Here is a 25,827-nt window from a genome sequence, read left to right on the forward strand (position 1 = left end):
GAGTCATTGTTTATAGAGATTGAAAATTCTAATTCCAAAAATATCATCATAGGATTAATTTATAGACCACCTGATACAAATATTGATCGTTTTCACGATGAACTAGAATATTTTCTTCATGAAATAGGGAATGAAAACAAACATTGTTTTTTGCTCGGTGATTTTAATATCAACTTCTTGCCCTCATCTCACATTAATAATTCATCAAATTTAATGAAATTATTATATTCGTTTGGTTTTATTTCTATTATTAATAAACCCACAAGGATTAACTTGAATTCATCAACTCAGATTGATAACATATTTTCGAATGTTCATAATAACAAAGCCATAGGAGGGATTTTATGTTCTGAAGTTTCGGACCACCTGCCTATTTTCTTAACTTGTGATTGTAAACTGTCTTACCCCAAATCAAACAAAGAATATACTTATCGTAAAGAATCTAAACAAAATATAGAATTACTGAAGCAAGATCTAGTTTTGGAAGAATGGGATGATGTTTATAATGAAGTAAATCCCAATATTGCATACAATAACTTCAATAATACATTAAAACATTATTATGAAAAGAATATCCCTATAGGTAAAGTAAAAAACCAACGTAACAAACCCAAAAATCCTTGGATAACGAAAGGTTTACTGAAGTCCATACAGACACGTAATCGCCTATATAAATATCACTTACGCAATCCAACTGATGATTCTTTAAAAAAATATAAGATATATCGTAATAAACTAACAAAATTAATTCGAATATCCCGAAAATTGCACTTTACTAACAAAATAAACGCTGCCAATGGAAATACAAATACAACTTGGAAAGTTATCAAAGAAGTGTTGGGTACTATAACACACCCCCCACCTAATGATAAAATCACTCTCAATGGATCTGAAATACTTGATCCCACTAATTATGCAAACTCATTTAATTCTTTCTTCACCAATATTGGACCCGAGCTTGCAAACAAAATTAATAGTCCCAACGCACATTTTACAGGTTACCTCACAGATCCAAATCAAGAATCTCTTTTTTTAACCCCAACAAACCCCTCCGAAATAATCACTATTGTTCGTTCCCTTCATAATTCTAGATCTTCTGGTTGCGATGGCATTAACATGTCTCTTCTTAAGCAAATAATCCACCCTCTTGCTAGCCCTCTTACTCACATATTTAATAACTCCCTATCCCAAGGTGTTTTTCCAGACTTATTCAAAATTGCAAAAGTTAATCCAATCTTTAAAAAAGACAACCCTCACGAAATAAGTAATTACCGTCCCATTTCCTTACTTCCAACAATATCTAAAATTCTCGAAAAAATAGTTTACACAAGACTTTGTAAATTCATAAACAAATACAACATTCTAAATTGTAATCAATATGGTTTTAGAAAAAATTATTCAACAGACTTAGCATTACTTCAAATTTATGACAAAATAACAAATGCCATAGCGAACAAAGAACACGTAATTGGCATTTTTTGCGATCTTAGTAAAGCGTTTGACACCCTCAACCATGAAATTTTACTTTCCAAACTCAACCATTATGGAATACGAGGTCAATGTCTCTCTTTTTTTAAAGACTACTTAAATAATCGAAGGCAATATGTCAATTTTAACAGTTGCGACTCTGATTCTCTTTTAGTTCGATGTGGTGTCCCTCAAGGTTCCATTTTAGGCCCACTTTTATTTTTACTCTACATTAACGACATTATTAGAACCTCCTCTATTTTATCCTTCGTATTATTTGCCGACGACACCAATATATTTTATTCTCATAGAGACCTTAATTCATTAAACAATATCGTTAATCGTGAAATAGACAAAGTGTCAAACTGGTTCAAAGCCAACAAACTCTCCCTTAATACAAAAAAGACACATTATATGTATTTCAGACACCATTCCCATAACATTAACACACCGATTCACATTAACATTGACGGCACCCCCCTTGAACAGAAAAACCAATCTAAATTTTTAGGTATAATTATGGATGAATTTTTGACTTGGAATCAACACATTCACCATGTTACGATGTCCGTCTCCAAAAGTATTGGAATAATTTCTAAGTTAAAATTCACTCTTCCTGACAAAACTTTATTCTTATTATACAATTCATTAGTCCTCCCTTATATAACATATTGTAATATCGTTTGGGCAAATTGTGGTTCTTTTAAACTAAACTCCATCTTTAAACTACAAAAAAGAGCAATCCGTATGTGCACAGGGTCACATTACTTGGCTCATTCTGACCCTTTGTTTCATAAACTTAAAACCTTAAAAATCTTTGATATCAATACGATTCAAGTAGCTATCTTTATGTTCAAATACTTTAATAATCAACTTCCTCCGTCCTTTAATAATATGTTTAGGTTTAACAGGTCTGTTCATTCCTACCCAACCCGCACATCAGGAAACCTTCATCTCACCAACCCTAAGTTATTAATAACTCATAAATCAATTCGACATTATGGTCCCGATATTTGGAACAACTTTCCAAACAACGTTAAGTCATGTTTAACAATATACTCATTTAAAGCCACTATTAAAAGAAAAACCATTGAATCATATGCATCCCCCTCTTCAAGTTAATTATTCAACTGCCCTTTACTGCACCCGCACCTGCATTGCACCCACTTGATCAATGAAAGAAATTTATGTACCATTTTACGAGGCCGCCATCATCTTCAAGCTTAACCGCTCACGATGGCGGTCTCCTGCATTCGTTTAAACTGTTATTTTATTTTCATTGAATATTGCTACTTTTTTATATTAATTTTTCATTGCTTTGTTATGACTATTTCTTAACTTGTTTTGTAAAACTCAATTGTATCACCTAGATGATATGTTGAATATTTATGCTGAGTGCAGAAATAAATTCAAAATCAAATCAAATCTATTGCATTGAAACCAACTGCTAGGCCCATGCATACTTTGAATTCTGCTTGCTTATAAATATTAAAAAAAAAATAACTGGGAAACTGAAAAAAAAAAAAAAATATATATATATATATATATATATAAAATATAACACATGTCTGTGTTTTTTACTTGAATCTGGGGCAAATATGTGTTGCGATAAGACTACTACTACGTTGAAACCAACTGCTAGGCCCATACTTTGAAAACCACTGTAATGAAAACCTTTGGAAAACGTAATTTTTCTTTCACCAAAGTGACAATGAAAAGTCATGTAAACGGCTAATGTATATCAACTTTAACACTGACAAACTATAATCCTGACACTGATGTCTACCTTGGGTCATATCTAGTCCTGATCTTAATGAAGTTTTTTTTTTTTTTTTTTTTAAGAACAGAGATCACATACGAATTCTTCATCAGAATCACCCTCTTTTCCCGTGCAAGCTTCATGTGCCCATCCAAAACAGAGTGAGCACTTGATCATGCCATCCTTGCCTGCACTCCACAGCTCACTGCAGTAGATACACTCGGCATCATCATCTTCATTGGATGAAGTGTCATTCTCTGCTTCTGGTTGTTCTGTCATGCGCTTTCTTTTCCCACCGGTCTGAGGCTGGACATCAGAAGATCGCTTGTTGCATGTGGGCGCTTTTCCTGAATTTCCCTTCTTTGCCCGAGTTGTCTTTGAGAGGATAAGTTCAGACTTGTAAGGGCTTTCTGTTAGGAACACAGCTTTGCCACGTCGTGCATTCGATCTCTTGGTCCTGGAGGTAGTACTAGCTTTAGGAGGTGGGGAAATGACAAATGGTGATTGTGTAATGTAGTGATTGTATGAATCACTACATATATGGACTAAAGGATTTGGATATAGGACTAAAGGGGTTTAATTATTGGGAAGGGGAAGGCAGTTCTTTGTTCTCTGATTGGAGTTTGTTTGACTATGAACAATAAGGGTTTTAATGGCTTGGATTAAATTAATGATAAGGGTTCTGAGAAGGGGGTTGAAAAGGATGGTTCTGAGAAGGGGGCATATACATTATGAAGTCTAGACTGTGTATATGTAGTGATTCATACAATCACTACATTACAATTGGTACCGAGAAGTTGAGGGACCTGCATTACCGTTGTCAGTATCAGGAGTTGTTGGAATGGCAAGCAGGTTTGGAGCCTTCTGTAGCTGCTCCATGAGTTTCCTTGTCAGGTTCTTCGGAGTCTACTGTGTCAGTCAACTCTGGAATGCCTTCTTCACCATCAACCTTATCCTCACAACCTGGAGCAGCTACTTCAACTCCTGATTCACCGTGTTCTTTGTTGTCTCTGTCATCCATGGGAAGATCTGTCACATCTGCCGCTAGGAATTCATGAGGGAGGAAGACATCTCTGTTGGTAGGATATATTCCTGTTTTGCGGAACCCACTAGCTGCCACCTGGGTAGTTGCTGCCCTCATGTATGCATTGCCAAACAACTCTGCAACCTGGAAGGACGTGATAACTCGACTTGGATTGTTTCTCAACCATTTTTCCAGTTCTTGGTCGTAGTATGATGACAGTGGCTTCATGAAGCTCACATCAAGTGGCTGCATTCTGTGAGAGCAATGTGGAGGCAGACACAGCATTACAACACCATTGTCTCTGGCAAGGTCTATGACGTCCAAGTTTCTGACATGTGTTGCATGGCCATCAAGTATCAACAACACTGGATTGTCCTTAGAAGCGCCAGACGAGCGGATGAAATGCTTGAACCATTTTGTGAATATGTCCATCTGCATCCATCCACTCTTGTGACACTCATGGATTGACCCTGGAGGAGCTTTATCCATTAGTTCATCTTCATTCTGACACGTGGGAAGACAAACATTGGTGGGATGAAAGACCCTGTAACGCTCATGCACGTTTCGACTGTGACGGTCTGACCACGTTCCGCTGAAACCAAGGACCCAACTTGTTTCCTTCCGGTCTTTGCAAGAACTTTTGATGGTCTGCTCTGCACAGTACTGATCCCCGTTTCGTCAACGTTGTAGATATTGTTTGGTGGAAACTTGTGCTTGTCCATAAGAGGTTCGAGCAGGTCAAAGAATATGTTTACTGGATGAAAATTCAGTGCTGAAGTTATTTCGCCATCTTCCCTTTTTCAAAGAATTTGCACAGAGGGCGGCTTTTTTAACATATGCTAATTTCAAAGTTCTGTTTTGCCCCCAGGGTCCGTTATGCCCCACTTTCTCCTACGAGCCGACGCCCTTTTCCACATCTGTGCAAGACCAATTCTTTGGCATGTCAAATCGTTCGCAACTGCTGCAGATACACCATAGGCAAGAATATTTCCCTGAAAAGATGAGATGCCCGTAATTTGAGACATTTCAAATCTCCTCCAACATACTTTTCAAGCAATATTTCTTTGCCATCTATGATTTTCAAATTCTTCAATTGAGTCATGGATGGCAGCTTTCAGAGCATTGTTCTTTTCTGGACATTTTGATGCGCACAGTATTGATCGCAATATTGCCCTCATCAACCTGCGTCCATACGAGGGAATTATACTTTCTTTTACACTTAAGTAGGCGCCTATATACCTCCCATCTACTTGTTTTATATCTATCATCAAATTTAGCTCTTGTCGTCTTTGTGTAACCTGAAATGCGTGAGTAAGAAATTTGTTTTCTTGAGCAGGAGAATGGTATTCTTTGACTTTCGTCTCATCCAATCCAATTCACCTTCTCCTTCAAAGTTTTCACTGCTCGTCAGATGTTAACTCTATCAACATAATTGTGATAATTTGCCAGATAAGGTGCCAGTATAGTGGCAACATTAGTATCATGGAGAGAGTTCGTGTATTTGGTTGTCAATGTGTACAAAGCAAAGTTATTCATGAACAGAGGAACTGAATGATGATATTCACTACTGACATTTAGACTACAGCCTACGAGATTGAATCCATAACATATAAAACACTACAAAAACTATTTGTGATGACCTGGTCAATGTAAATGTCACACATGAAACAGATAGCATTTCATGATATGCACATGTATGTATGGTAAATACCTTTAGAATCAAAGGGTCTTTCCATAAGAAGTCTGACAAGTATGACTCCGTCTAAGTATTCTTGTTTCATCATCCTCCTATACTAGTTGACCCTTTGATCAAATTAAAAGAATAAAAGGGTAACAGGTATTAGCTATGCCTAGTACTACTTCTAGAAGACATCTTTTCCAAATCTATAGTTAAATCAGTAGAATACTATTAAATGTGATGTTTTGCAAGAAAAGTTTCCAGTATAGTTGCAACATTATTTCATTGAGAGGATTTGTGTATTTGGTTGCCAATGTGTACAAAGACATTTGGAGTACAGTCTACGAGATCATATCATTCACACATATTACACTACAAAAACTATTTTGGATCACATGGTAGAAGTTTTATCTCTAAATATTTGAAGAATTACATATAGTGTAGATATGAAGTCTCTGGATGGAGGTCGCCATTTTTGCCGGGTTAGTTGAAAATTTTGACATCAACATTGAACTAAAACTAAATATACTTGCGTATTAGAGGAACTTGATTATTTGGAAATTTGGGGGAAAAATTAATATTGTAGTGAGTGGCGTAATTACCTATCTAGTACTTCAGCAGCAATTTTCGCATAGATCTTCCTCCATCAAATTCAAGAGTTGAAGAACCTCTTTGACGATGTACATACAGTGTGTCTCTGTAGATGTCAGCAGCATAATCGGGCAAAAAATCAGGCTCTGAAGTGGAGTGATTGCCAGATACTCTGGGTGGTATATCTTGCCCTTACACTAAAAAAAAGAAACAAGCAATCAAACAACGTAGTGTTTCTGTAGGCCTATATTTTGTGTAATTTATTTTTCTAATGGTGTAAAACATCCAATCAAAAGAACCAAGAGGGACTACTTTGCACGACATCACTAGAAAAGTTGTGGAGATGTAACCTCTGGCAAGGGAGTAAGGTTTCTGTAGTAGTCTACACACTAACATAAATATATGTGCTGCATACGCAATGTTCTGCTTGGAATCCTACCCCTCAAGTGTAGGACTAATACTCTGCCTTGGGTTCCCTGACCAAGAAGTCTCAAAATATTGCCCTGTGGACAGGTCATTACTGGAATTTGACAGAAAAAACAAAACTGATCTCGCTCAGTCCCGCAACTAGGGGTTTCTGGATTTATCCTAACCAATCGTTCCCACTTAGCCTTTGTAAAAGAGCTGGCACGTTTGGGTGTATCCCTACAGCCAACTTCCACCTCCCATCTTTGTGTATGGTGGGCTGTGGGCTTGCTCACTGGAGAGGAATTTGGGGTCCATATTAAAATGTGGGACACAAAAGTTCATGACCTCCTCCACCCCCCCCCCCCCCCCCCCCCCGCTCTACAGGGTGCTTCAACATCACTCTTTTTCCCTTTCTTTTCATATACCATCTACACCTTTTGGGATGAAAGTATATATCAAATCCTCTGGGCCACAACCATGTCATGAAGCCGTTCGGGGAAGGGTGAACAGGATAGGCCACATTTGTTTACTTACACATCGTCCATCCTACATTGTTTAGTACACTGGGCAGCTAGCTGTTCCCATCTGGGTCGTTTTGGGGAAGTCAGCTGTCCCCAGGTGTGCATGGGAAGGTCTCGTTTCCTTTTTTCATTTGGTTGCCAAATTTGCTATAAAGTGCTTCATTTAAAAAAAAAGATATTACATGAAGCAAGATTTACAAAATAAAGGTGTTAGGAACACCTTTACACAAGATATCAATTTGATTGATTAACTTTCTTGATGATGATGATGATTATGATCATGTTGAATAACATTTGTATAGTGCCATTTGTCCAAAAAAAAATCAATTTTTTTCATTCACAATAACCATTTGTAGATAATGACATTATGTCCTGTCGTACCCCAGGATATTTCCTTTGGGGCCACATCACTAAGGGTACTATGTAAAGTAAGATTTTGACTCCCTATTGGAGAGTATGAGCCAAGTCCAATTTACCATTCAGTTCATTGACATTAAGACTGGTTAATACATTCAGATGAATAGGCTTCTAATGAAAGAGGGTCTAATTTCACCTCGAAATCTGCAATGTCATTGAAAAGGCCATACTTTTTAAGTTTGTGTTTGCTCCAGTCAAGTCTTGTAGACGTCTACCTCAATTTCTTATGGTTACACTTTGTAATTCCGAAGGTTCGTATATCCAAAGGTTCTATATTCCGAAGGTTCGTAATTCCGAAACACGTAAATTGCCTATACCTCGATGTTCGTTAATCCGAAAACGTAAAAGGGTTCGTTAATCCGAACATTTTTGGCATTATTCCGAAGGTTCGATCATCCGAAAACGAAATAAGGTTTGATGTTCTGAAGGTTCATTAATGCAAAAACGAAATAAGGTTTGTTGTTCCGAAGGTTCGTTAGTCCGAAAACGAAATAAGGTTTGTTAATCATTGCATTTTCGGACTTACGAACCTTTGGATTTACTAACCTCATTTCGTTTTCTGATTAACGAACCTCACTCTTTTTCGGACTAACGAACCTTCGAAATAACGAATGTGTGCGATTTCTTACTATCCCATAATACTCCTTAGTGGTAGACCTGTTGCATTTAACCATAGTGGTGTGTACTTTGTCCTTGTATGTATGTATTTGCAATGAAATACTTATGAAAGAACAAGTCTGACAGGATCCAGGCCAGTGCTTTGGCCAAAATATGGATGTAACAGTGATGGTGATTGGCTGCTGCCTCTTGGCAATTGATTTTTATGCAACCCTTTTGAAATATAATCAACTGATAACTGTCATGTGCCTCTGCTTGGTTTCATTACTGCTTGGTTTATCAAAAGATTTTGATTTTTTTTCAAATAAGACTGAAATAACTACCAAAAATGTGTTTTACACTTTTACTTCTTGGCATGTATTGTACTTCTTCTTTTTTTAAAAGGATTTTGCTTGTTCCTTCAAACAAATGATTGAAAGAAAGAGAAGATGCGTTACACTTTGAATTGATTCAAAATTTACGTTCATTACAAATGGGCTTCTGTGTGAAAGTTGTGTGCAATCAGTTATCGTTATACATGGAATGAATAGTAAATGACTTGATAAATATTGGTTTTAATATTAGATCTTATGAAGATGTATGAGCCCATTTGAATTCATTCAGTACTTAATCTATTTCCCCTATAGTGACAAATATTGTACAGCTCGAGGAATAATTATTAGACCATAATGTTAAGGAGCTTAGTAGTCTAAAGATTATTTCCCGAGCTATATACATTGATGAATGTTTAAAAAAATCCAGTGTGCTGATGAGTATCATGTTTCTGTGAATGTTTAGTTGAACAATGAACAATGATAATAGAATCATGATGTCTGCAATATCATTTTTTTTTGTGTCTGGACAAGCTATTTGAAAAAATACAAAGGGTCAACACTGTGGTGTTAAAACTGACACCAATTGGTGTTAATAGAGGACCACACCCTCAGGTGTTAAAATTTCACCCTAAAGATTGAACATAACACCAAAGAGTGTAAATTAACAACAAAATGTGTTGTAATAACACCTATCGGTGTAAAAATAACACCACCAATTTACCACTGGTGTAAAATAACTGTTGTGGTCCTCTATGTACACCGGTTAGCACCACAGTTTTTGCTGTGTACGTTTCAATAATAGATGATTATAGTGAAAAAAAATGCTACGAAAAATGTAAAAAAAAAAAAAAATATGCACAAGTTGATTTGGTTTCTTCAGTATGGTATGACTGCAAAATGACTGTCATTTTAGGCAGATATGTTTCAAGGCATGAGGGTCTCATGTAGAACAAGATGATTTGAAGAGTGGTGCTACACTGTAAAAACTGTGGTGTTAAAACTGACACCAACTGGTGTTAATAGAGGACCACACCCTGAGGTGTTAAAATAACACCCTAGAGATTGAACATTGCACCAAAGAGTGTAAATGTAACAACCATATGTGTAAAACTAACACCACCAATTTAACACCGGTGTAAAATAACTGGTGTGGTCCTCTGTGTACACCGGTTAACACCACAGTTTTTGCTGTGTAAAAAGTTAGTGAACCCCACAAGAAAATGAACCTATTTCAAGTGTTCAAGTTTTAGACATTTTAATGTTCAAGTCGGGTGATAAAATATCACATTTATAAAGTTGGTTTTTCCTGGGCTTGCCGAACATTAGTCGTGCTGTCTCCATTGAACACTCAGCATGGAGGTGGGGTGGGTTCATTAACTTTTTAGCACCAATGTAGTTAAGATACCTACAATTATTGAAACAGCACAAAATGATTTCTCGATGTAAGGAAATTTAATTCCTGTTGAAGAATTCAATTTCTAAATCCCAAGTAATGGGATTTTTATCTGTCAAAGCGGTTGCCACTCTAATGCTGGCCAAAACATGTGAACAGCGCCTGAACATCATTCTGTAGCATGTAAACCCACAAAGTTATGTTCATTAAAATTCCTATGAATTATGATGCCTTCTTCATGTCAAACTCATTTTCATGAATTGTGTCTTTGAAATTATTTTTAGTACGGAGCAATGAATAAAATGTGCACTTTTTCTTATATTTATGAGTGAAGTTGTATTTTTATTGAATCGTGGACCTGGAATAATAATTATTTGGAAGGAGATGGGTGGATGTGGACATAAACTGGGTCCCGTAACACAAAGGTTAGCTATTGATTGTACGCTTGATTTTCACGATTGATTGTACATTGTAGTCATTGGAATCAATCGAAGAAAAATGTTCTACAATCATCGCTAAGCTTTGTATTACGGTCCCCTTGTGGAAAAGAAGCGAGAAATAAAGAGATTAAGAGAGAGGGGGGGGGGGTAGTGAATGAACAAGAGAAGGCGGCACGGGAGTTTGGGCACCAAACGAGTGTGTATTATGAAGAGAAAGGGTTGTGCGCAGAGTGTAGGTGTGTAAATGGATGAGAGAGGGAGAAGAGCGAAAATAGGAGCATGGCAGGGTGGGCACCAAATGAGTGTGGGTAGAGATGAAATGAGAGGGGGGAGGTACGTAGAGAGTCTGTGTGTGGGTGTGTAAGATGGATGAGAGAGGGAGCGAAAATAGAAAGGGAAAAGGGCAGGGTGGGTACGGAACGAGGGAGTATTATGAATAGAAAGGGTTTGGCAGGGAGTCTGTATGAGTGTATGGATGAGAGAGAGAGAGCGAAAATAAAAGGGGAGAATGGCAGGGCGGGTACCGGATGAGAGTAGATAGAGGTGAATTGAAAGAGGGGGAGGAGGTACGTAGAGAGGGTGTGTGCAGGTTTGAGATAAAGAGAGAATAAAAAAATATAGGACATGGGGGGGGGGCTACGGGATGAGTGTGGATAGAGAGGAAATAAGAGAGGGGATAAGGGGAGAGTGTGTGTGTGCGGAGTCTGTAGAGATTTTGTGGGTGTGTAAGATGGAATGGGAGAGTGTTGGTGCGTGTGTGTGTGTGTAGAGAGAGATAAAATCGGTACAAGAGTGGAAAGGATGAGAGAGAGGGTGCGTAGAGATTCTGTGTGTGGGTGTCAGGGGGTGCCATAAAAACCCGCCCCCCCCCCCTTTGATATTTCTACAAAGATTTAAATTTAAGAAAAAATGAAAGAGGAAAACGTGAGAAAAAAAGAGAGGGGAGACAAGGGAAAATAAACTGAAAAGAATTCGCTGTGTCATAAACCCTGATAATTTTTCAACCCCCTGTTTTCCATTAAAACATGAAGGGCGCCTTTTTAGTCACTTTGCACCCCCCCCCCCCTTAAATACGACGGCCATGGCGAAGAAATATCTTTTGGAACATTAATGTCACATTTCTTTATGAGGTTAATCTTGAAAAAAAACAATTATAGTAAAAATAGGGTAGCCTCAGACGGGAATGACCCATTATGGTTTGTTAGAAAAATCAATGAAATGTCATTTTCTCAAAAATTTGAAAACTGTTTTTATTTTACTTTCAGTTCATCAACAGACAAACAAATCATTTCACACCCGCTCATGATAGAAAAACATCTTTATTCATCAACCATCAATGAAATTGGAATTAATGCATTTTATTTTTGGCAGGTGCACGTATATGACGTCATTTTTTTCAATCTTTGATGGATTTTCATCAGACCTGCAATATTTCTTTTTCATTTTGGGGTGTAGGGTATTTTAACAAATTTATTTGTAGGGTTAACTTCCCATTTAATCATAGTTATTTATCATCCCCCCCCAAAAAAAAAAAAATGCCAGAAATTGCTGATTATGAGGGATACACTACATGTGTCAGGCCCATCGATGTAAGGCTGGAGAAAGAGCGAAAGATGGAGAGTGAATGAGAAAAAAAATTGATAAGTCGAAAGGTGCGCTTGTGTCGATTTACCACCTTATTATAAATAAAATTGCCAATTCATGCTGCAAATTGCCAACTGAAACTGAATTGGTTGCTTAAACATATTCCCTTTTGTTCTTTTCTCTGTACCCCCCCCCCTTTCCCCCCCCCCCCCTTCTCCCACCCCCTATCTCCTCCTCCCCTTCCAGTCTCTCTTAAAATCTGGCACTTGAATAGTAGAGATTTTACATGTTTAACGAATCCATGTTGAGAAGGAAATGAGAAAGAGAGAACGTAAATGTTGGTATAATGAATTTGAAATTAACTATTCTACTAATAGGTTTGTTACAATGAAAAAAATACAATGAAGAAACATCAGAAATTCGCACTACTCGTTTAATCTCTCATGATTTGTGAATAATTATTGAAAACGAAAATTTGAAATTCAAATGCTATATCTTAACATTAGAGAATGGGTTATGTTAACTAGGAATTATGACTGTTTTCCATAAATGACCAATGATCTTCAAGTCGCATTTTAGGAAGAAGCGTTCTGATGAGAATACATATTATGTTACGCTCACTGACAATTTTTCTATAATGGCTTTATTACCATTCTTCGTAAGCTTATTTCAGCTTTTGTTAATGAAATTAAGGAACCAAAATGGTATGAATCTCACTTGGCTTGGCTATAATTTTCTAGTCGTGGATAACTCATCAAAGAGATAATGGGGCATTCTTGGTCACGAAATGACCGAAATTATGACAAATCTTAACTTTATTTAGTTATGAATTTTCACATTTTAGAGATATAGTAATTCAATGGTTACAATAGCAACATGTTTAGTCAGCTATTATGGAAATATTTTTGTTGTCTTCAATATGCAGGTTCAAGGTCAGATGTCAAAAGAAGTGGGTTATCCGTGTGATTTCACACAGAAGCAAGATTATCAAAGTTTAATTCCATCGTAATTATTTACAATTCTCTATCTTTTTACATTAAGTGCCTGTAACTAAATAAAGTAAAGATTTATCGTAAACGTGACCAGAAATGGCCAAAGTTCAACTTGACATCAAGATAAAAGATCCTCAAAAATCAAATGGAAATCAATACTTGCTTGAAGATCCATGGCCCTACTTACATTTTTACTAATTTTTTTTTTATAAAATCCACAAAAAGTATGCATTAAACCCTTCAATTTCACTCGACGAAATACCAAAACACCATATGGACAAGCTCGCTCACTTCACTCAATCGCTTTTGAGTTTAAGAAAAAAACGTTGTGATGCCCCAGCGAAAAGTTTCAGCTTACGGCTATGTGCATGCAGATCTAAAGTAGATGTAGACTTATTGGTATTAGAACAAAGACAAATGTCGATTTTGCTATCACAATGCTAAATCAATCTTCTACCTTTTTTTACCTGATGAAAAAAAAAATACAATGCGGATTCACTGAAATCAACATGAAGTATTGTATTGTAAGATCTACAGTAGATCTAGAACTACTGCAGTCTTAAATCATAAGAATATTAACAAAAACAACAATCATAACTTTGGTTTATGTTATGATAATGAAACATTTATATTTTTTTGTATATCTATATTTTGTTTATTCGTAATTGTAAAGCGCATAGAAAACAGAACCAGCTAAATAAACACCTTATTTATTGTTAATAAGAGTAATAATGATAATAATTATCGATTCTATAAAAGAAAAAATATCATAGTATTTATGTCATTTATGATGTGGGAGATGCTAGCAAGTGACTTCACAAAGTCTGTTTTGCAAAAAATCAAAATGTTATTATTTGGGGAAAGCTCGTCAAACATCTATTGATGTTTCATCTTATTTTGTGCTATAATTCATAATACATGTAGATGATATTAATGTGGATTTTCATTAGCAGCTTCAATATTTGAAGGGAGAGTAAAGAATGCAACTTTTTTCTTGGGGGAAATGATTAAATTCATAAGCTTTCCGTAAGAATGATATATAAAGATGATTATGATAAAAAAAAACCTTTGTAAGGAGAGTCAAGAAAACTTATTTTCGGTGAAACATGATTACATTCATAAACTATCCGTTAAGAATGATAAATAAAGATGATAATAAAAGAAAACCTTTGTAAGGAGAGTCAAGAAAACAACTTATTTTCGGTGAAACATGATTAAATTCATAAGCTATCCGTTAGAACGATGAATAAAGTCGTAGATAATAACACAAAAAAAAACATAGTAAAATCACATTCATAATGTCAAAAGTACATTAAACTAATATAAAAATGATATCTTTGGAAATTGAAGCATTTAATGTACGTTCCTCAAAAAGTTATACGCCCGCAAGCAAATAATTGATTATTTCCATGGAGACCAATATTCCATTTCGGTATAATCTTGACTTGCGGTAAGGTTGTTCAGGGGTGTTCTGCAAGACGTGAACCAGACAGAGTCCCCAAGGTACTTAATATCGCCCTCCTCCCGAGGATGAATGTGAGGTATTGTCCTACACAGATCTCCTGGACGCAAGGGGTAGGTGTTGACTACCTCACCCCGACGTCTCCAGTCGTGGAATTTCCTGTACAAGGTCTCGTCGCGATCAACTTTCTGGAGGAATTCCGCAAGGTCCTTGATGTCCTCGAAATCACCAATATGGACAAAGGAATTTGGTGGTGCCACCTGCTCGTAATCCCTCTTGGGGGCACCTAGGACGAGTGGCACTGCACCGTACAGGAGAGATATCATCCAGAATTTTTCGGTGATGTAGTCGCGGCATTCAGAGTTAGGAATGGCCAGGAAGAACTTGTAACTAGCGAAGAACCTGTTGCATGCTTCCGACCTCCTCGGGAGGCACTTCTTGTGTCCGCACGCGCCGTAGTCATCCAAGGGTATTTCTTCGAGGATTTTCTGGATGAAGGGCATCCTCGGCCAAGACACTTCTTTACAGTTGCTTGCCACCCAGGAAAGAAGTCCTGTCCTGTTCCCGAAAAAGGCATCAGACATGACCGTATCATCCGTCGTGCCAGTGGTGTTGTCAAACTCTCTGTAATGCCCAAACGGAATAGGAATATCGGCTTCTCTGTTGTAGGTCATCAGAACGTGGTATTTCAAAGAAGCAATGTCAAAAGGCTGGGCCCAACGAGATACTCTGTAAGGAGACTCCGTACTGAAGTAGATCCAAGTTTGTGAGGGATCAGGAGATATATTCGAAATTATATGAAGCATGTCATGTCCCTTCCATATTGTAGGGACCATCCCAAAGATCACTGCATCTTTTCCTCTCATTGAGTGTAACCTGTCTCCGAGGGTAAGGACTATATCACAATGGTAACCCTCGGCCACGCAGTCGATGTCAGACTCGTAATCTGTCTTGGAGCTCGTTTGTAGAAATCTTCGAAAGTGATTCATTTCTGGAAACGTCATCGTGTGTTTCATACTCGAAAATATATGAACTCTTTTGATACATTTTGGTGTCTTCTCCGCCTCCAGTTCTGTATCATTGTCCATTTCCTCTTTCCCATCAATGACTGATGGGGCGCCCTCTTCAGGTACCCTACAGCTTGAAGCAGTTTCTTTATCAGCTAAATGTAATTGATGACATGTTGTGTTATCTTGGATATAATCAAAGTAAAGCCCTTGCAATGGCGTTTTCCTATGTAGATGTTTGTTAGCATGGTAGTGCCCATCGCTGGTAATGTACAGGCCCTGCGGGGAGTCATAATGTTTGGTATCTTCGTAAAAATGAATGAAGCCTTCAGAAGCCCGTCTTTGCGAATCAGGCTCAATTAAATCTCCACTGTAAAAGTCATGTTCCAAGATGGATTCATTAACTGGACGAACTCGGCATCTGATCTTCTCTTCAAATGGCTTGGTGACATCGGAAGGGAATGTTTGTGTCACATTCAGACCGACATGAAACACGATGCCAGAGAGGACGGCCACAACCAGCTTAGTCACCTAACATAGAAGAAAAATGTGACTGGAGGTCATGATGTAGACATAATACAGTTTTCATAAATAACAAAATTGGATACAGCTACATGTACGCAATCCAATACCTGTTGATTTATCGGAGTATAATTGCCAGATAAATATTCCCCGGCCGGGTAACAAGCCATTCGTAACCAGATTACAGGCCAATCATTGATAAAAAATTATTTCTGTAAAAAATACATATTGCTGTCCCTTTCGATCCTCTAACTGATATGATAAATGACCTTTTGACACAGTATTTTCATTTCATTTTTATTTATTCATTTTATTTATTTATTTTACTTATTTATTCATTTATTTTATTTTCATTATCTATTTAATTCTATTTTTTAATTTATTCATTTATTTATTTGTTTATTATTATCTCTTTTTTTGGGGGGAGGGGACCATTCAGCAATCCTTTTTTTATTAGTTAAATTTACACTGTTTTACTTATATACCTTTGTAAACTTATAGAAATACATTTTTCAAATCTAATTCATATCCAAACAGTTAAGAATACAAACGACTCTGTTTAAGGCATGGACCGTTGTTGGAGCGGTCATGGTCCGCGGTAGGGAAATTTCGCTCACAAAATTGGGGAAAAATCGAAAACATAAATCGAAAAAAAAAATCGAAATCGATAAAGGTGAACGGTAGCGAGCGGTGATGATTTTTTTTCTCTCTCTCCGCTCCACGACCGCTCCAACAACGCTCGGGCGGTGTGACCATGCCTTTAAATTACTTTAGCGCCAATTCATATGATAAAAAGCTGTAATGGAAACTGACAGTGTAAAACAATCAAGCGTTTGCCCCAACGAAAAAGAGAAAATAGGTCAAACATTGCCAACCTTATTTTGCCACACATGGAGATGTAAGTGAGAACAAGGTGTTCATTGAATGAGTGGCCTACGTCAGAAGAAGAAAGTTTAAAACGATAACTTACCAGACATCTAGAGACAGTGTCCATATTAATAAGATATTGCACGTTGTACAACGATGATCAACAAACTGCCGCAGTTATCATAATCAAATCCTCAGTGTTCCTGTACATATTATGAACATCATCAAGCTGAAAGCGCAGTAACCCTCCTAATAAGAAGCTCGATCCTCACGGAGATAGCTATTGGCGCCGCTTTCTTTATCAATAGACGTTTAAATACCAAGGTATTCATAGTTCTGTGGAGCCTCGTAACGAGACATTCCTTTATCATGGAATGACCATTATCCCCACAGGGGCGCATCCAGGATTTTCCAAAAGGGGAAGGGCAAATTTTCCCAAGAAAAATCTGAAAAAGAAAAGAAAAGGTTGTTACTATTGATGAAGGTCATTTTTTTTTAAATTTTGTTTCGCTTAAACCTTGGCAGGCAAATAGAAAAAAAGGGTCATTTTGGTATCAACGACATATTCCCATTAATAAATCTTTAAAATGTTTACTCTATCTCTCAAAGGGGGGTCCAAGATTTTTCAAAGGGGGAGGGCACATTATCCCAAGAAAAATCTGACCAAAAAATGAAAAAGAAATAATAAAAGGTCGTCACTAAAAAATGAAAGTTATTTTTTTGTCTCGCTTAAAACTTGACAAGCAAAAAAAAGGGGGGATGGTCCTCACTTTTATATCAACGATTTATTCCCATTATAAATATTACAAATATTTGCTGTTCCTCTCAAAGGGAGGGGGTGATTTCATTTGTGCTTTTATTTTCAAAATATTTACTTTGACTCTCAATGGGGGGGGGGCACGGGCCGGAAAGGCCCCCTCCCCTTCTGGACCCGCCACTGATACCCAGGGCGCTGTTTTCGTGTTCGTTGAAGCTCTGAACGACTTTATGCACGACTAAAACAAAGTCTTGTTCTTTGGTGCGAATCAGCTGCATAGGTATATCACTGATTTACCACAATGGTAATCCAGTCGCGCGTAAAGTCATTCATAAGTTAACAGCTGTGTGAAATACTGGATCCGCCACTGATGAACGCAGTCACTTCTATTAGAAAGTGTTAGCCCTAATGCTTTGGTCACAAATACCTTTACGAACACCGAACGAACGATCCCACATCATTTATTGCTATGTATATAATCGTTCGTACAAGGGGACGCGAAACGGGGGGGGGGGGGGGGAGGGGGGCTTCAGACCCCCACTTTTTTTTTCAAAACCATGTACAAAAACGTGTAAAATGACCATTTGATTGTGATTTTTTTTTGGACATCAAACAATTTGCTATCTTGGTTATATTTTGATCATTGCCCCGAGGGAATGGATACAAAAAAATCACTGAATAATTTTGGAGAAACTGACCCTACCACTTATAATTTACTTACCCAGTTGCCAATTTGAAATGTTCATAATCCTAGAGATCTCAATACTAATACAGCCAACATTTTCTGATTGTTTGTCCGATTTCTTTCAAACATTCACCATAATGTGGTGTTCTGTCATATATCTCTTTTTTCAGTAAATAACAGTTCGGAAAAATCTGAGAATATTTCATATTCAATATGCTAGAATACAAAAGGAACAGTGAGTGGGTTGACACCATCAATCCCTCATTTCCCTTCTGATCAGGTTGTGCATATAATTGTTTTATGAAATCCAGCAAAACTTAAAAATGTCATAACTTTATTTTACATCAGCTTTTGATGACATTTTCAGGGTAATGCTTGTTGTACTTGTTTTATTCAGATCAACTTTTCAATGGGGTGAACTTGTCCTTTAACAATAGGATTCAAACCTATCACATACCTTTAAAAATCTTAAGCAACTACATACTTCAATAATTACAAACCCAACATGAACACAAGGGACAAATTTCATTCTTTTGAAACCAATATTTATTTGTGAAACTAACTTTACCAAAATAAGCCACTTCCTTACATCTGTATAAAGCATTTTTGTCCCATCTTTTCAAATATATATATTTTTCACATTTGGAATGCCTCTAACCAACAAAACTATTTGTGATTAATACAACTACAAAACACACATACTTTTAGCTGTTATCATAAAACTCTACTATCAAGTTCACAATTACCATAAAGATTTTTTTTCGTGCAATTTTCACCTTTTGGTGTGCAACAATGCTAATCATACATAAGGATATTCATGATTTTGATGTCAAAAGCGTGTTTTGTTTGGATAAACTACAAAACCAACAATTGGCATTCCATATACATATCACGCATACATCTATTATGCTCATTCATTTTCAACTAATCCCTCTTAATATTTTTAGTATCATGAGATGTTCAGGCTTTTATCATTGTAATTTCATGTCATTTGATCACTCTTTTTCTAACTAAACCTATACATTAGCAATTTCTTTTGATCATTGGAAATGATGATTACGGTATTACTGAAGAAACTATTATAATCAATATTTCTAAAACGATTGATTTATAATAATAAAGCAGTCGAAGTCTATATGCTGAACTCTTCAATATATAAGGCAAAAGAATGATGTATGGACACTGGTTAAATAGACTCAAGTAATATATCCTCATGCTTGATCACTGTATATAACAGTTACACTATGTGAGTGATGTATGTTTGACAATGGTGTTAACTAGGTAAAGTGTTTTCAAGGTAACATGTTTACTTAGTAAAGTGCTAACTACATAAAGTGTTTTCCAGGTAAAGTGTTTACTTAGTAAAGTGCTAACTATGGAAAGTGTTAACTAGGTAAAGTGTTAACTAGGTAAAGTGTTAATTAGGTTAAGTTTTTACAAGGTAAAGTGTTCATTATCTAACGTGTTAAGTAGGTAAAGTGTTATTTAAGGTACTGAGTTTGCTTAGTACAGTGTACACTAAGTAAAGTGTTTGCTAGAAGGAACCCTTACTTAAAATGCCATTGAGGTGACAGCAGCAGAACTAACACAAAAATATGAGTGTTTAATTTCTTACACTGGAGTAGGTTAAGTGCTTTAACATGCATTTATTGATTAACCTTATGATTTCTACTATGTGGATAAAACCCTACACTGAATATATTGGCTGATGGTTATTACTCGCAGAACCTCTTTGAAGTCATTATATTTATGCGTACTATAATTATATTTTACGTTCATTTAAATTCAATTCATATTAATGCAGTGATTACACCGGTAACATGTGATGAACTCTAATAGTCAAATGATAAAAATATGTGCGTTAGGATTAACATGTACATTGAAACAGAAATCAATTTTCCATGACTCTATAAACTTGATATGTAATTCCATGCATATTGCTACTGCTTAAGCCCCTTTCACAATTGGTGGTGCGACTGCTTACAACCGTTGCGATTGCGTGCAACATATATTGTGACCAAATGATCGCAAACGATCGCAAGAGCGATTGTGAAAGCCCCTTGACATCCACAATAAGCTGATTGGCGTACACCTAGCTATAACTGGGGAAAAATATAAAATGCATCTACCACTTAAACCCTATAACCCACTGCTTCAGTAATCAGTACACAGTTTATTCAATATAGCATGTGTCTACACCCATACACCTTAAATACACTCCTTATAATTGTAGGTACATGATTCTAATACGAGCCACGTAACACACGTCCTAGCGATCGATCGTGGTGCTGACTTCCACGACTGATCATACACAATAATCAATGCAATCATTTGTACAAATCAAACCTACGATCGATTGCTAAGCTTTAGGTTACGATGCCCTGTACATAACACTCAATATGGATAACAGAAGGACTTGGAGCCTATCGCATATCCAAGTACCTGATTGAAAAATCTTGAGATTTTAAATACACCACTACTTCATGTCCTAAAAGAATTTCACCTGTGTATAACTGCAAAACATTGGACATACACTTTGGAGTAACTTACGATTGTCTCTTTGAAAACAGCTGTGCATCAAACCACTGTAAAGCGCATTAGGATAAACATTACAATGCACCTAGCAAATACGGGAAGTTTCAAAGTTATACATGACTTTATGAATAACTGCATATGAAGTGCCATCCGGTTAGCCAATTTCTTTTTATCATTTTCTTGTTAGAATAGTTTCAAATCAAACTATGCAGGAAAAGGTTAATTAAGGGCATATTAACATACACTGTGCTTCATTTTTAAAGTCACTCTAATTTGAAAGAAAAGCTCTACATTGCTCCTTTACATCTGCTTTTTATTGTGATTAATAATGCAACTCTAGAATAAGATATATATTTTCCTCTTATCACTGAGTGGAAAATAAATCAATGTTAGTCAGATCAGTTGGCATCAGCTTTTTCATCTAGAACAAATAAAAGTTCCAGAAAATACTGAAAACCGCATGTAGCATATCATAGTCCAGTCAATTGAAGCCATGCATAACTATTTGAAAAGTTTTGTGAAAGCGCTCTCCCTAATTCTGCACACCCAGCTCGCAGTTCCCTTACAATATCTAATAACAGAAACAAGACACACAGATACCAATATAAAAGGTCGAAAGACAGAATAACCAGTATTTTTGAGTGAAAGATCAGGTTGATAGAGGCATTGTATGGACGCAAAATCTGGGTAATATAACACAATTAGCGACTCATCTCAGTTTACGTACGAGTTGGACTGGTTAACATGTACAAATGATACTATGACGGCAAAGGTGAGGTTGCACTAAGACCTCGCAACATAGGAATGATTCTATTCACAAATCGGAAAGAAACGACACATCCCATAGGACAGTGTAGTCATATCACTGAGAAAATGAATTGAAGAAACTATGGTCTCATCTCAATTTATGTACAAGACAGACTAGTTGTATGTATACACAATACTATGATAGGTAGAGGTGAGGTTGCACAAAATACATCAAGACCTCGCAACTTTCCTAACTGACAGTATAGGAATTATTTGTTCACGAACTGGAAAGAAATGATATATTCCGAAGGAGTGAGTATTAAATAACATCCAAAAAATGAGAATATTCAGAAAGTCATCTCAAAATGAGCGTGGAATGACACAAAAATCAGATTTTTCAAAATATAGAATGCTTGTGATTGAATGTAACAGTACATATCAGTCATATGTGACTTGTTTTTTTAAATAGAGATACATTTTCCCACTTTTCTCTAATTTTCGTAAAAAATAAAATTGATTGAAGCCTCTTATGGTGTTCATTGTGCAACAACATGTATTTAGAGAAACATTTTGTGCAATGCTAAAGAGAGAGAAAAAAAAAAAACATTTCTCCTTACCAAACCGATAAACATACAGGATTTCACTATTAATGAAAGAACGGTTTTCTTTGGAATGGTTTTGAAAACAGAGTATTCCATAGAAGGCAAGTAGGCATCCTCTCTTCACAATGGTCACAACCTCTGGTAGAAAAAATAATTACGTGGAATGATCAATGAACGAAATTACATAATGTGGCATAGGAAATGATAACAAACCTATGCGAACCGAATAAGAATGAACAGCGTTGGTTTCAAGGGCATGTCTGGCCACAAATATAACTATGAAAATAAGCTTGTTAACATGGAATAATCATTTATTTCAAGTGTACAATATGACGTGGAGGGAGGGGGGGGGGGCACAAATATCACAATGCAGAATGGTCATTATTATCAAACACCTAAGCATTCTGTCTCCACACATTTGGCCCTAATCATACACTGGAAATGAAATTGTGCTAACACAACATGGAATGATATTGAACCCAAATATATAATATGAGAAAAAATAACACCTTTGCATGATCAAGTTTTGGTAACATTATCGCACATGAAAGTTTCCTTGGGGAATAAAAGTTAATTGGTCTGTAATCTATGATATAAAACTATGTAAACTAGTCATTATCAATTTCCACATTGTACAAAACGGCATCATACAATTATATCATCCCTTACAGTTACATTATCTGACATGAATGCTTACTCTGGAGATTCAAGTTCATTGATGGTTTATAATATACAGATATTGACTGATGGGGTGTGTAATATAAACATTCTTTGGACCGCCGGATTTGTATTTTCCCGAGGGGTTATATTTTCCCGAAGTGCGCAGCGCTGAGGGAAAATATGATCACGAGGGAAAATATTAATCCTTTAGGTGGTCCAAAGAATGCTTTTTTTTTACACATCCCATCAGTCAATATCTGTTATATTAGATAGCCTCTAATGATGAAGATAAAGTTAGGCCTAACGATGCGTGCAGATATTCACAGTGATTGATTGAACTGGTATAGATCTAACGTTAGATCTTGATCTATAAGTAACGTTATTCTAATCCTTTTCTATTCAAATCAACTTTGTTTAGGCCTAGCCCTAGATCTAAATCCAAGTTCGAGCCCAGACCAGGTCCAGGACCCAAGGCAGGCCGATAATGCATGGTAACATCTAATCCACAAGAGGGCGCCATACACGTAGAAAAATATATTCATGGACCGGTTGGTCAATATATTCATCGAAGGTGGACCGGCTGGGAAAATACATTGATTTCGATCATATCACGTGACGCGTAATGGACCAATCGCGCTCGGCTATCTGTCTTGGCTATCTAATATTTTATGATATAGAACTATCCAAACTATTCATTATCGATTTCCATGTTGAATAAAAGGGCAATATATCAAATCATCCCCTGTTTCAAGCTTCGAATATAATACCTAGAACTAACAGAGATACAACAGATACAGACATTTAGTTCATTTCATACATATAATATATATATCAACTGTGACTACATTTTGTGAAAACTTTTAAAGATTCTTAACTGAATTGTACATGTGACCCTGCATGCGTGAAAGAATGAAAACAGAAAGAAATGTACAACCAAAATAATCGGAAAATTAAAACCTACAATTTACATACGAAAGAAGTGGAAAGAATAGTACATTATAAGCATATATGTATATATATTTATATTTTTTTTTTACATCATTCAGGCAATGAGGGGGGGGGGGTCGATTGTGTTATGTACCCATTTCATATATTTTCTAAATGTAATTGGAATTCTTATTCATGGAAGAACGCGGAATTAATGTTGCAGATTCGGAGTGGAATGCCTTGCTCATTTCGAAAAATAGAATACCGGTATCAACGATTTGATGATGTAATACAATGTAATACAACTATACAAAATGTAATGAATCCGGCATAGCTGGCTCTATAAAATACTTATTTGGTTAAGTTCATGGAATATGATATTTTGGTGACAGAAAATCACATTCGAATAATTTTCAACAAAAGCAAATTCACCCATAAAGAAAATATTTTGAACTAACATGTATTTTAGATGTTGACGTTGCTGGCTTTCCATAATTACGATAACAGCCCTGGCGTTCAAAGCATTCAACAAAAATGTTCCTACTGGAACCAGTTTACACATAAATCCCGGGAACCTTAATTTTGCAAAGATCAACTAAGAATTGTGTACAACAGTACTGAACAAAAAAATACAAAGTGATATTTATAAAAAAAAAATACATATGTTGTAAACCATTACAAACAGAGATTCATTCAGAGAATGTCTAGAAATATCCCACAGGGATTTCTTTAACAAAATTATATATTTTTACATTCAAGAATGCAAGCATTGATCAACAAAAAAACAATGATAAAAAAAATAAGTACAGCCCCATTTTACATCTCATGACAAAACATAACACATTTATTCATCCAAAAATAAAAACAGATCATCTGCGCCAAATAAAAAGTTTACAAATAGATTTTTTCACTACACGCCTGTATGTACGTCTCATACTATTGACTTGATGATTGATGATACGAAAATTGATTATGTTGCTTTGATGATGATTAAGAAGATCTGTTGGTTATAGCTCGGTCGAGCGCCATCAAGCAAGCGAAGATCGTCATGACCATCTTCGGGTTGACCTCGACGATGTCGTCTGGGAGCGCATAGACCATGGCGCCGTGTTTGCGAGCAATGCTGATGGTGTACTGTGCATTCTTCATTCTTATGCTATCCCTTTCCTGTGGCGATAAAAAAAAAAAACATTCATTACATTTTCCATGTTGTAACCATAGCAACAAGCCTCAATATGACATTATTATATGCTTAAAGGGGTACTCAGGTGTGAAAATATTTATATCTAAATAAATAGAGTAAAATTCACAGAGCAAAATGCTGAAAATTTCATCAAAATCGGATAGCAAAAATAAAGTTTATAAATATTTTGCGGAAAACAGTTATATGCACATCGTCATGAATATTCATTAAGTGGACTGATGATGCTACACCCCCACGTTCCTTTTATTTTATTACATGAAATCAAAACTGTTTCATTTTTTCATACATGTGTGAATCATGTGTCTCCTTTATAATTGAATAAGTTGCAGCAATGAATATCAAATGCACTTAATCAGTTGTAAATCCAATTTTTTTCAGTTCTTGGTATAAAAAATTGAATAAACAATTTTATATAATAAAATACAAAAGAACAAGTGGGGGTATGACATCATCATTGAATATTCATGAAGACATAGAACTGTTTCACGGGAATAATGCAAATCTTTGAAAGGCCAGAACTTTGTTATTTCTTTTCCGATTTGGATAAAATTTTCAGTCTTTTGTTTGTCTGATTTTTCTCTACCTGTTTAAATCATATTATTTTCAGCCCGGAGCATCCCATTAAATGATAAATCCAAATGTACTT

General features: G+C 36.2%; 3 protein-coding genes across 5 annotated transcripts in view; all 3 read right to left on the reverse strand.

The window, feature by feature from the left end:
- Positions 1–3,623: 3,623 nt before the first annotated feature.
- On the reverse strand, positions 3,624–5,050 carry LOC121417332 (jerky protein homolog-like; the record flags this gene model as incomplete). The annotated part of the gene is given in 2 exon segments (XM_041611003.1): positions 3,624–4,744; positions 4,747–5,050. Coding segments are annotated over 2 exon segments (996 nt in total), but the record flags the coding sequence as incomplete, so codon positions are not given.
- A 7,579-nt stretch (positions 5,051–12,629) lies between these two features.
- Positions 12,630–17,378, reverse strand: LOC121417333 (4-galactosyl-N-acetylglucosaminide 3-alpha-L-fucosyltransferase 9-like). The gene is made up of 2 exons (XM_041611004.1): positions 17,168–17,378; positions 12,630–16,206 (listed from the first exon to the last, which is right to left on the reverse strand). Exons 1-2 carry the CDS (start codon positions 17,189–17,191, stop codon positions 14,608–14,610), a joined length of 1,623 nt encoding a protein of 540 aa, XP_041466938.1. The 5' UTR covers positions 17,192–17,378; the 3' UTR covers positions 12,630–14,607.
- Positions 17,379–24,894: 7,516 nt separating this feature from the next.
- Positions 24,895–25,827, reverse strand: part of LOC121417334 (plastin-3-like) — a 62,176-nt gene continuing 61,243 nt past the window's right edge. For all 3 annotated transcript variants that reach the window (XM_041611005.1, XM_041611006.1, XM_041611007.1), the window contains exon 15: positions 24,895–25,144. In XM_041611005.1, the coding sequence (XP_041466939.1) occupies positions 24,968–25,144 (177 nt within the window). In that variant the 3' untranslated portion in view covers positions 24,895–24,967. The remainder of the gene's footprint in view (positions 25,145–25,827) is intronic.

The sequence above is a fragment of the Lytechinus variegatus genome, chromosome 6 (assembly GCF_018143015.1).
Source record: "Lytechinus variegatus isolate NC3 chromosome 6, Lvar_3.0, whole genome shotgun sequence".
Lineage (NCBI taxonomy): Eukaryota > Metazoa > Echinodermata > Echinoidea > Temnopleuroida > Toxopneustidae > Lytechinus > Lytechinus variegatus.

Bases quoted from the DNA above. Each gene is read 5' to 3' on its own strand.
- LOC121417333 (XM_041611004.1), bottom strand. From the start codon at position 17,191: ATGGACACTGTCTCTAGATGTCTG. The intron at 16,207-17,167 runs GTAAGTTATCGT...CTTCTATGTTAG, and splicing joins ACACTGTCTCTAGATGTCTG to GTGACTAAGCTGGTTGTGGC.